Source organism: Argiope bruennichi, chromosome 6 (assembly GCF_947563725.1).
Source record: "Argiope bruennichi chromosome 6, qqArgBrue1.1, whole genome shotgun sequence".
NCBI classification, from domain to species: domain Eukaryota; kingdom Metazoa; phylum Arthropoda; class Arachnida; order Araneae; family Araneidae; genus Argiope; species Argiope bruennichi.
The window spans coordinates 131,983,008-131,996,583 of record NC_079156.1 but is presented as its reverse complement, the minus strand read 5'-3'; the positions used below and the strand labels follow the sequence as shown (position 1 = coordinate 131,996,583).

The 13,576-nt window shown below is 32.6% G+C and overlaps 1 protein-coding gene across 1 annotated transcript in view; it reads left to right on the top strand.

The window, feature by feature from the left end:
- Positions 1 to 13,576, top strand: part of LOC129971570 (protein toll-like) — a 44,816-nt gene that overhangs the window by 19,977 nt on the left and 11,263 nt on the right. Inside the window, exons 6-8 of the mRNA XM_056085459.1 lie at positions 390 to 582; positions 6,736 to 7,019; positions 10,265 to 10,582. Coding sequence (XP_055941434.1) covers positions 390 to 582; positions 6,736 to 7,019; positions 10,265 to 10,582 — 795 coding nt within the window. The remainder of the gene's footprint in view (positions 1 to 389; positions 583 to 6,735; positions 7,020 to 10,264; positions 10,583 to 13,576) is intronic.

Below are 13,576 nucleotides of genomic sequence, written 5' to 3'. Positions count from 1 at the left end.
CTACTCAGATACCATTGTTTTAAGAAAATGACAATATATATTATACAAGTTACGCAAACATTTCTGATTTAATTTATTTTCTTTTATTTATTTTAGACGTTTTGTGTAACACATTGTTACTGTAAATTTAAGGATATCAAGCATATGAATAAGAAGAAATCCATACAGATGTAAATAAAACCATAGAACTTAAAAAAAAGCAAGTTTGGTTAATTTTATGCTGCTTTTTTAAATATATGATAATTGGTGTATGCAGACTTTTTTTGAGAACGCTGTATATTTTTTTGAAATAATGTTAATTGTGAAGAAAAAGTGAATAAGAGTTTTTAATCGAATCTTATCGTAATGTTCGAATTTACCCAAATGTGGCGGTTCTTTATCTATTTCAGGGCTTTGAAGTAGGTGAATTTTATGGACTCGATGACCTAAAAGATCTCTATCTGCAAGGTAACCGCATTAGGACGCTCGGCTACGAGGTACACGGACTCAGCCGACTCAGAAACCTCGTTATCAGTCACAATTTGATTCGCAACATCAAAGGAGACCAGCTCCCACCAAATCTCCAGTATGTGTACGTCGAGGGTGAGTTCGATTTTTTTTCTTCGTATTAACAGACTCTATTGATGCGTTTGATTGATTATAAATGTTTTGGCCTCTCTCCTTGTCTTTATCGCACAAATGAGTATAACAATGGTCTCAGTCATCATCTTTCACTGCTTTCTCCTGTAAAATTATGATGGAGGTAGGATATCATAGTGACCACTATACGAGTTCTGTATATCTTCCACATCTGAGCCGGCAATGCGCGTATGTGGTAAATACTGTTATGATAGACAAGAAAATCGGAGGTAAGCAGTAAGGTCAAAGCCACACTCCACCCGATTTTGCCTAGATTGTTATATTCAACTCTCCCTCCATTCTCTGCAGTGCCTGCTTCTTGCCTTTCAGTGAGCTAAAGGCTATGGTCAGAAAATATTGTCAGTTTTAGAACGGGCAAAGGTGACATGTTGGATATGAAAGAAAAGTGCAACCTTCTGAAAAAGTATGATCATCTTCCCTAAGAAAATCAGAAGGTAAACTTGCGGGTATGTTGAAAATTTCCGAACTATTGCTTTAATCATTGCTGAAATGGAGGAGCGATACAGAATCTGAAAGTGGAAGCATGACAACTTGAAACGTAACCTAATGGTATCGTGGAACACGTGTCGAATGAGAAATTTATCAAAATGAGAGAAGAGATTGGATTTGTGGTTGGATCTTTGCCTCATCGAAAGACCGAAGATTTTAAGATCATCCCAATGGAGAGCTGAATTTTCGATGAATTTTATTTATATGTGCAGCTGATTCAATGATTGTTTGATAACTCAAAAATATGTTAGTCCCAATAAATGTTTTAAGAAAGCTTAAAATATGAAATACGTATAATTTTTTTTCAGTTCTATACACATTGTGTCGACTTTTCTAATTTGAAACTAATGAGTAATACGAAATGAAGTCTTGTGTTCTGTGTTTTCGAGAATCTTTGTATTTCTACACAATTGTATTATTTGTAAGTCGTTTTGGGCATACTGATCATTCGGTTGTAGTGATCGCTTTGGTCTGGGTCCAACGAATCTCTAAATAATTGGCTATTTTATTTTAAGAAGAAATTGTTAGTTAATTGATGAATTAAATTAAGTTTGAATCGTATAGAATACTACATGCTAATAAGGGATGTAAGACAAACATTTTGGAAGAAATTCCGTAATATTTAAATTAATGAATTATAAGCTTCAAAAGATTAAATTAAGAAAAAAGATTCCAGTTTTTGGTATTTTTGAAAAATGATTATTTTTTCCAATAACTTTAAAATTAACTACTGAAGAATTCCCCTTTCCTTTATTCACTAACTAGCCGCCTTTGGCGACCAGCCGTTCGCCAATCTTAATGTTCGTTTAAATTTTAATAATTTAAATAGGTTGAACCGGAGTTTAACCCCCTTCTTCACCAAGTTGCGATAATGCGCCAAAGCTGGTAATCTTTATTATGCACTATAATTGAACATCTGCTCCTTTGCTTTTGAACATTTCGCAAGGCCGTTGTTGGCAATTTTTAAAAATTGCTCCAAGCAGGGGGTTAAACTCCTGTCGTACCATTAAATATTTTACGCAATTCCAACTTTAATAGATTCTTCAGCAAAATATTTTAAAACTTAAAATATTGATAACCATAATTCACTCATAATATTATTAAGGCCTTCAGTCATAACGTGATATGTATCTCTAATTTTCTATCACCCCTCGTAGAATTTATGCTTTAAATTAAAGTGTAAATGATTAATCTGCAATTACTGATAATAGAGTCACTGAGCGTTTAAACTTTATGGGCACTAAAGAATATCTTTCTTAATTTATGTAATATCTCAAGAATTTGTCAACAAAATTTTCTCAGATTCATCATGAACAGATCGATTAATTAACAATGTTTAATTTTAAATGCATCAAACACTAAAAAAATAAAATGAATCGTTTAAAATAATCGGTCGAAAACAGGTTTAAAGAAACTACTTAAAAACGATGTACTTAAAACTATAAGCATATACAAAAAAATATATAACTAATATAAATACAATTTAATTACAAAAGCATGCAACTAACCTAAAAATAATTTAAATCATTGAAAACAGGTTTAAAAAAACTACAGTAGACTCCCGATTATCCGCGGTGCGGATTATCCGTGCCTGCCGCACAAAGTTTTTTTTTTTTTTTTGACTGATTTTTTCAAAAAGGTGCAGTTTTACAGTTATGCTTTTGTAATTACATAATGCATTACAGTATTAAAACAGTACATATGTATTAATTTTTCTGTGTATCCTTGATGCCTCTCGTAAATACAAAGCACTTTTCTGTTTTCATCAACAAAATGCATTTTAGATTAGTTTTGAGTGATATACTAAAATATGAAGCGTTAGTTAAGCATTTCCTGCTGTTTATTTTACGTTTTATTGTACAAAAAACTATTTTTCAAAGTTGGAATTATTGTTTTCTTTTTTGCTATACCGGTTTTTAGCTTTTTTCAGATTATCCGCGATTTTTGTTATCCGCGTCGGCCGCGCCACCCAATTCCGCGGATAATCGGGAGTGTACTGTACTTAAAAAACGATGTACTTAAAACTATAAGCATATACAAAAAATATATAACTAACATAAATACAATTTACTTACAAAAGCATGCAACTAACCTAAAAATAATTTAAATCATCCGTTGATAATGGTTGTCATGTCAACAGTCAGAACGCAATACGCATGCGTGAATTTTCTTCGCCAGTTACGGTAACGCAAATGAGTGAATTTTTCTACGCCAGTTGGGGTAACGTTATGCAGATTATACATTTTTAATTTCCTTTATTCTGTGTTTTTTTAATTCAAAAGGACTTCAGAATGAATCTGAAACACTGATTAATTAACAATGTTGAATTTTAAATGCATAAAACATTAAGAAAATAAACAGAATCGTTTGAAATAATCCGCCGAAAAATGTTAACCCTAGCCTCATTACTGTTGGGAGAAAAAAAAACTGAAGCCTTACTCATTTGGAGGTGGAGAAAATGGAAGATTTTTTTTGGCGGGAAAGTTAGTTTTTAATTAATAATTAAAATTTCAAAAAAAGGGACCACAGGTGCACATTCCCGACCTCTAAGGTATAAATGTACTAAATTTGGTAACTGTATGTCAAATGACCTGGCCTGTAGAGCGCCAACACACACATATAGATATCGAATCGAATCACCTTGCTTTAGAAATATGTATTCCAATTTGAAACTTACTTGCTATCATTAAGTTATTAACTTTGAACTTCCATGACTTAGTTAGCGTTAATATTAAAGCCAAAATGGCATTTTGGATTAACTAGAATAATCTCCGCGTGTGTCAGTTTACTGTTTCGGCTTGAAATCCCTTTCTCCTGGAATCCGAATACGTATTTATATAATACGCTTACGTGGACACAAAATCATGTCGAATTTGTTAATCGCCGTTTGTCAACACTTCAATCTCGCGAAGGAACATCAACACGTGGTTTGATAAGATTGCAAGCGAACGCTATTGAAACGCGGTCAGAAATTTTTTTTAATAAAAAATTAACGGTCAAAAAACGTACAAAATTTTTCACGATAGGTTTAAGTCGTGCCGTATCGATTTTAAAACGAAATCGCCAAAAAAGAGAATACAGGTCGAATGAAAATGCTCAAGAATCGTTCATAAGAAGATCAAGTCGTAATGAACGAGATAGGGTTAAAGGATTTTTTTTGTGTACGGAGTGAAGTTGGTGAAGGAAAGTGCGGAAATACTGTTATGCTTCCAGATGCTTGTTATCCTTCAGAACAAAATCCTGTCAAACAACTATACGGGGATTTAAATTTCAGCATAGTTATGCTCCAAGAACTAAAAGGGAGAGCTATTCTAACTGTTACTAATGATGCTTCCTTTGAAATAAATAATCAAGTATTGACATGTTTGCCTGGGGAAACATTTACTTAAGAAGCTGTTGATAAAACAGTTAGTGACACACTAATATTTCCTGTAGAATTTCTTAATTCTTTAACACCTACAAGAAAGCCACCATATAAATTGCGTTTAAAGCCAGGATGTATTATTATGTTATTGCTAAATGTAGCTTCAACCAAAGATTTGTTCAAAGGAACTTGCTTCATTGTAACCTAATTGCAACGTAATATTATAGCGGCAAAATGCATTAGTTCTGCAAATGATGAAACGCATTTTATACTACGGATACCTCTTATACGTTCTGACAGTAATATAACATTTAAATTTAAACGAAAGTAGTTTCCAATTCGTTTGGCTTGTAATATGATAATTAATAAAGCACAAGGACAAACCTGTGAAAAAATTTGTTCCATGCTAAATAATCCTGTTTTTAATCAAGACAATAATATGTGGGCTTCTCACGTATTAAATCCTTTGTCTCTGTGACTAGTGCAGCATCAAATAGGACAATTTTAAATTGAGTATACCAAGAAGTTTTAAATAAATGATTTCTGACTGGTGTAAAGATTTTAATTTCTAAATTCTATGGGCAGCATGTCATTCAAAACAGACTACATACAATATTTTGTTGGCAAAAAAGTTTTGAATATTTGCACAAGGTTATCCATTTTAAAAAGCGAGAAATATATCATGATTCCAGGTTGCAATTTCTAATTGCCAACATATTTCAGGACATATTCTCTTCACTAATATGTCTTTTTCTGTTTTCTGCCGTTGATTGTTCACGCTTCAAAACGCTATTTCCCTAATGTTTTTGTAAATAGTGATTTTTTTAATTCTATTTCTATGGTATAGTTCCCAAATTTGAAAAATTGTGAGAAAAGCGCAATTTTTTGAACTTATTTCTGTGGTGGATGTATATAGTTATTTAAATGAGAAGTTATTTGTGTTTACGAAGAACTTTTCTGAGTTTCAATTTTTGAACGTATTTTTTGCCTTATATTTTTTATTTCTTTTATTGTTTTATCTTATTTTATAATGGACTGAATTTGAATATAGCCGCTTTCCGATTTTTTTTTTTTTTTTTTTTTTTTGTAAATATCAAATTCTTATTCTGTTTCTGTAGTGTAACTTCCAAATTTTAACAATTGTGAGAAAAGCACATTTTTTTTTTTTTAATTTCCTTTTTTTTAGTATATATCAATTTTTTATTCTGTTACTATGGCCTAGTTCCAAATTTGAAAAAGTGTGATTAAAGCACAATTTTTTAAAAACGTGTTTCTTTGGTGGATGTACATAGTTATTTGAATGAAAGTTATTTGTGTTTACAAAGAACTTTGCTGTTTTTATTTCTTTCATTGTTTTATCATATTTTGGTATAAATTGAACCTGAATATATCTGTTGCTAGACTGAAGTGGAGTAGTAGATGGCATTTCCTAGGGGTTGGCGAGCATAAGCGAGCAGGGGGCGGAGCCCCCTAGTTCTATGTTAAAAATCTAGTATTAATGAGGATATAAATGGAGACGAAAAAGAAAATTGAATGAATGCATCAAAATGTTCCTTGGCATCGCTAAATATTTAAAGGTTCTGAAGGAATTGACTTGTTTTCATTTAACATCCCCTTCTGCTTCCAATGCAGACTTCGGATCAGATGAACCGAATTGATGAAATGCCGGATTATTAATAGCTTTCCGTATAGTCACCTTTTTATTTTCTGGTTAATAAATTGTATGTAAAGAATGGTGTAATTTTTTAAAAATTTAGACTGACATTTACATGATTATAGGTTCGAAAAGGCAATTTTAACATAGTTTTGAAACACTTTGTAATGTGTCTATCTTTCTGAAAGCGGAGAAATAACAAATGAAAAATGTAAAAATATAATGAATCGAAAAATAAAAGAAAGTTTATAGCTTATGAGAAAATGTCATATATTCAAATACGACACTTAGTTGAGTCATGGTTTTTATCCACTTAAAAAACGCCGTTCATTATTCGATTCAGATGGAAATTAATTTAGATAGTTTTGTAAATTGTCTGTTAATGGCCTAATATCATTTACTATAATTAAAATTTTGGCATATGTGTTTCTGACGAATTTTTGCAATTTTTATCGACTAAATATTGCTTATCATACTTTATTACATTACAACCGTTGGTCCTTTTGAAGTTCAATTAATTTCAACCGCCTGATTTAGTCGCCAGAATTTCTGAACAATGACAGAAATATATATATTTTTTACTTTGTAGGCAATCCGTTATGGTGCGACTGTCAGCTTTTGCCTTTCCTTCGGCATCTGAATTCCACAAAGAAACTAAAGACGGACGTACCACTCTGCATTCCTCCGAACGATACCTCTCCGGGGGCATCCATTGACAAACGTCCGGGCACCCCAGCTCGATGTCCTGACGGTTGTAGATGCTTTTGCAAGAACAATGGGGACAACTACTATATTTTTGTAGATTGCAGCAACAATGGTCTCACAGAATTGCAGCCGCTTTTTGCTGCTGCTAACTTTACCACGCAAGAACACGTAAGTTTTTCTAGTGTCGCTCATTGTATAATCATTCCGGAAATTTGAAGAAGGGAGAGGTCACATCATTTATATGTGAATCTTTATGCAGATCAACCTTTCTTGTTGAATTGCTTATTTTTTACTTTTGGAATGGCAATATTTTCAAGATGAAATTTTACCTGTGCATTACGAGATTTGTGATTAACAACTATGAAAAAATATCTATATGGCAAAATATTGAATCTGGAACTGCCGAATATGGAAATAATTACTCTGTGGCATACAAATGCTCATAAAATGTTTTTTAATTCTTTCTAAATTTTTAATTAAAGCTAATCACAATTTTAAAGTTCTTTGATAATTTAGGTGTACATTATTACACGCGTAACATTTTTACAACACTTTAAAATTTAAAAAGGGATTTTTGGGAACCGAGGTATGCAATTTAATGTAATTTAGGAATTTGGTGCAAATTTTAAAATGAATAATCGGCAATCGAATGAAGATCTAAAGATCCCGATTGTTCAGAGAAAATGGAAATGAAATTCTTTTGTACCGAATCTGTTCTTATTGGTACCTGGGATTACAGTTTAAACCAAGAAATGATTCCGGATATGTAATTATGCGTAGCTTGCATTTACATCTGTGTAGGAGTAACCTTTTATAAAGTCGTCCTTCGGTCAGATGCACAGCTGTTGGAGGAAGACAATTTTGGCAATATTAATCATAATGTTTAATGGCACAATACGACATCCAACTAACAGAATTTTGAAAAGTCAAAGTAATAAAAATAGTAAAATAAAATCCAGACTAACAAACTTAAGATAATAACAATAAAAGTAAAATAAACTAAAAGAGTAAAATATTAGTAAATGAAAAATAGAACATGACGCCCTTGGGCGTAGTGGAAGCTCTTCGTTCTCCAAAACGCGCAGGTCCGTGGTTCGATCCTTGAGCTTTGAAAGGTTGACTAAGCCTTTCATCCCTTCAATGAGTCGATGAATTGAGGACTAAGCATGCTTGGGAGCTAAACACTGGGGGTTCCTCTTTAGGCTGACCACCTAAACGGAGCATAAACTGACCACCTAAACGGAGCTAAACGGAGCCTTGCACCCCACAGCCCTCGGTCAAGAAAGCTGATATAGGAACTGTAGGCCTTGGCTCACATGGGTTGTCGTACCACTGAGTTTAATTTAGAATGAAGAACATACCATAAGAGTAAACAATAAAATAATAGTATAAATAAAAGGTAATTTAAACTACTACTTCTATTAAGAGAAAGTAGCATGCATACAATAGATATGTGACATTTAGCAAAACATAAATCTGCTCTAAATTACAATAAAGTAAGCATTATAATACAGAAGAGAATGATTACCTAAGTATTATTAAACAAGAACAAATTATTTGTAGTGTAACTGATCCAAATTTTTCTTGTCTTCTGCCAAATTTCCCATAGTTCTATAACTGTTTGAAAAGATTTTTTCTCGTATTAGACTGCACTTTGGGCATCCATAATTATAATTTCTAACATTTCCCTCATCAGTAAAGAATTTACAATTGGTAATTTTCCAAAGAAACGATTTGATATGTTGGGAAACAATACAACTTGAGTAAGAGGAATTTTACCCATTCTGACTATTGACTCACTACATTCAATACATAGTTCCGACAAATAAAAAATTACACAATGATTTGAAGCGTAAATTGTAGTACCCAATTGATACTGATTTTACAATAAAAAATGGTTTCATTTCATTGATGATTATTGATTTTTCAGGTTGTTTCGAATTATGTATCATCCTCTATGAAAGAGAGGGTAGGATTTTTCTCTAATGAAATACGAGATTGTGTAGGGTTACTTTATTGCAGCAGTATTACTTAATAGTAAGATTAAGAAACTATCAATCCGAAAGCAATCATTATGAAATTCACTTTAAAAACTCAGTTTCACTTATGATTATGAAATCCACTTTTTTGCTGAACCGAAAGAATAAAAGATACATTGTATTTAGTGGGCAATAATGCTGCTAACACTAAATTAGAAATGAACTTACCCAAATTAGATTAGAATATTAAATTTAATGCAAAAAGAACCCAAAAGAAAGATACGATTAATCCGGCTTGAAGATAGTGTCAAGAGTCGCCCTCAGGTAAGGATTCAAACCAGGGATTTCTTTCTGTGAAGGGTATGACTCACAGAAAAATTGATCCCTTCTGATACTAAAATCTCAGGAAAATGAGGTTTTGAAGATAAAATTACTATCACAAAATTAAAGAGAATAAATTGCACAATAATAAGCAAAATTATTTCCAAATTTTTAAATCTAAGTAATAGCACATATAGATTGCTCAAAACCAAACAACAAAAAAAGAGAATAAAACCTAAAACCAAAAAAAAAAATCATTATAATATGAAAGCAAAGCCTATAAAAATTGAAAATAAAACTCCAAAATACTGTGTGAAGAAAGTAAACCTATTAGTGTAAACGCACCTCATTAAACTAAATTTAATTTTCTCACTTTTAAACTTGCATACGCCTACCACGCTTGGTAATGATGCATCATCATCATAAGGAATAATTGAAGGTTCTCAGCGCCATTTATTGAGTTAATAAGATTGTAATAAGAAGACTATAATTAGTAATAATGTTTTATTAATTTTTGTAATTCTTGGAAAAATAACTGAATTTTTCCAAAAATCTATTCTAAACAGAAGGTCAATTAATGAACGATTCGGAATCCTTCAATGATTGTTCGAATCGTTCATTTGAACAATTCGTTAATTGATTGCCAATGCATTTCCAATTTTCTGGCATGGTTTAGCGTCAGTATCCAAGTCCATTAGTCTCAGACTCTAGTTAAGATTTCGCGATAAAGTTGAATTGCGAATCTTCTAGAATAAGTGACCTCTGAGTGTCTAGATATCTCTTGAAATGGAATTTTGTTCCTAGTTCCAGTAGATGGAAATAAGTGGTTTTGGAAGAATTTTCGAAGGGAAGGGATCGATGTCTGTGTTTTGTTTGGAGAAAAACCTCTTACAGATTGTCTGATCACAGCGAGAAAGTTGTTCCTAAAGCTTACATCATCGGTTTACCAGTTTTTGGATAATACTGGTTAAAATGACAATTTGAAAATTGAATCAAATATCTTTTGCCTTCCGCCATTTGATATCCTTCAGCCATACGATTCCTTAACTCCTTGTTTCACATCCATATATCCTGTCTATTGATGCTATTGACATGGCATTCTTTCATTTCCAGAAATCAACATCTCTCACGATCTTTCTGCCACGGAACACGGATGAGAATGCTTTCTTTTCTGAAAGTGTCCCCTTCGTCATCCAAGACGAAATCAAGGGTTTGGATTTTTCACACAATTACCTGATGTCGGTGGAAGACGCTCGTCTTCCCGAAGGTACGAAACACCTCCGCCTGGCCCACAACCTCTTTCGTCAGCCTCCCATCTCTTTGCTGAACTCCCTGCAGGAGCTGAGAAGAGTGACGCTGTCAAATAATCCTTGGACCTGCGATTGCGGTACCTCTGTCTTCAAAAGTTGGATTGAGATCCACTCCACCTTGGTGAGTACTCTGATGAACTGTTATTTAATACAGAACGTTTATAAATGAATATCCTTATTTCGCAGGTCTGTTAAGCAGAAAAAAACAAAAGAAACAAAGTAAGCTTTATTGTTCATCGAAAATCAAAATAATTTTTTAAAGTGTTATGTGAGTTATAAGAGTTCACTGTGAGCTGATCCATAAATACAAAGGTTATCGTAGAAGTATATGTTGATAACTTATCCCACAAGTATGCATGGCAATACTTGATTTTTGTTTCTGGAGTTACATTTAACAGCAGGTGTTTGTTCGGCACCCAACCAACAGATGTTGATAAGGCATATATATCTGCAGGCTTTCAAAGCAACCCATTAGAGATGCTGAAAGAGCATGGGATGAGTTATCATATCGCATTTTTATCATTTATATTTTTGGAAATTATTGTAATGAACAACTATAACTGTACCAAATTTAATTTTTCAATAGTTGTTTGTCATTTCTGATAAACAAGAAGGTTATACTTCGTTTTGTTTTCTTTTAATAGCTATGCAAAATTCAGATATTCATTTATAATCGCCCTGTATTTTGTTAATTTATATTCGATTTGTGCAAATTAAAATGGTATGCTTCGATTTTTTGTGATATGCAAGCTCTCTTAGACGATTGTTAAAAAACTATAAAAGTATGCAAGACATTTAGAAACAAGTCATTTTTCAAGAGAACATGAAGTCAGAAACGTAAATAGGGCTTTGTGTGTGAGTTAAATAAAAGAAGGGATATCCAAATTAATTATACAACATATATTTAATATAATGTAATTTCAAAATGACATAACAATCAAGTCACTCGAATGGCAGCATTACAAATTGTAACTACAGGTATACACAATAGCAAGTATAGCGCAACAGATCTTTAATCTACTTGATGCTTGGAAGACACAGTGCATCGCTACAAACTTACTATTCTCAGTTGTTTTTTCTTCCAACTGATTTCTTGTTATTGTGAATATGTATTTAATTAGCGATTGTTTTACACTTTCTCTAGATTATTTTTCGTTAATCAGTAAACGGGAAAATTTGGTTGAATGACCATATACCAAATTTCATCTGTTTAGTTAAAAGTGGTTTCTAATTATCTTTGTCACAAAAAATAGACGTATTCCAAAAATGTGTTTATTTGGATTCAGCGATATACATAAGGTAGAAATTCGCCAAAGCATTTTTCTTTTTCTTTAATGATTGCAAGATTTTATCTTCAAGTGCGAGGAAATAATAATAATAATAAAAGAGATCATATATTATGATAATATTCTACATATTAAACAGCCAGTTTATGGCAAGCCAACATATAGCTAGATATTTGATGACAAACATTGAGTAACGCAGTGTAAAGCCTGATGCTAGACGACAGACTTATAGCAAGTCAAAATTTAGTCAGATGTTATATGCCAAACATCGAAAACATCAACTTGCTGCCAGATGCTAGTTGAACAATATTGAGTAAGCCAGCTGTTAAATGACAAGCAAGGGTAAATCAACATGCAGATAGTTGCTAATGACAAACAGTGAGTAATTAATATGCAGCTAGATATTGGATGGCAAGCATAGGGTATGCATGCACAGCTAGAATTAAAATGACGGGGAAAGCCGTTTTTTCTTTAGTCTTAGATTCTACGTGAATCTATTCCGTAGAAATTAATGAGTATATGTTATCAATGTTGTCAAATAATTTATTTTCCGTTTTCTCAACAAACATGCATGTTTATGCTATTCATTGTATCTTGTTTTCTTATTGCGAATACTTAATTCTATTTAAATGTGTGATATTGTCATTTGTAATTGATTTTAAACGTGCTTCGAGAGAAATTCTATATTACTTATTTACAAGCGCGCAAGTACAAGGAATGTTCAGATGAAAAGATACGAAACGACGCTGTGGGTATAAATGAAGATTTTATTGAAAGTATACATCATAGGCCTGAGCAGAATGATCCCATTGATTAACGAGCCGAAGGATTCCTTGTTCAACAATTCTTGTGCCGTGAGGAGACCCAGTCCTTCATAGCGTCCTTGAGTTCGCCGTCCGAGTTGAAGTGCGTCCTTTCATATGTTCTTTCAGGGGACCAACCACATGAAAATCGCAAGGCGACATGTCCGGGCTGTAGAGCGGATGGTCGAGCTGTTCCCACATGAAGTTGGCCAGTTTTGCGTGTGTGTCCCTTGGGACGTGTGGACGCGCTTTATCATCGACCAAAACCATATCTTCTGTGAGTAGCCCTCGTTTTTTGTTCTTGATGGACCTGCGTAGTCTTCCTGGTGTCTCACAGTAGAAATCGGATTTAATGGTTATGAGAAAACATCTGAAAGGGAAGCGCTTCAACTCGTACGGCGAATTCAAGGATGCTGTGAAGTACTGTATCTCGTCACGGCCACAGGAATTTTGGGAACAAGGAATCCTTCGGCTCGTTAATCAATGGATCGTTGTGCTCAGGCCTATGTTGTATACTTTGAGATCTTCATTTATACTCACAGTGTCTTTTTGTACCTTTTCATTTGAGGACCTCTTGTAATTGAATATTTATTCTCAATTTGAAGAAGAATTAATTTATTCAAAGAAATCGATTGACACTTGTATCAGGTTTCTTAAATTATAAAACCAATGCAATCGATTGCGCTTAAAAAAATTGTTTCCTACGTATCTTTTTCAATTCCTACTATTAGTTCACAATCTCCTTATATATATATATATATATATATATATATATATATATATATATATATATATATATATATATATATATATATATATATATATATATATATATATATATATATATATATATATATATATATATATTGTTCAAATTTTCAATAGTTAATAAAATACTTTTTATTCATTCACTCAGTTTTTGTTCAAATATTAATTAATTAAATTTGTCCAGTAATTTCTACGCCAAGCTCTGAGATTACTGACGCGACATCCGATTATATATAATATAAGATATATAAAAATAAT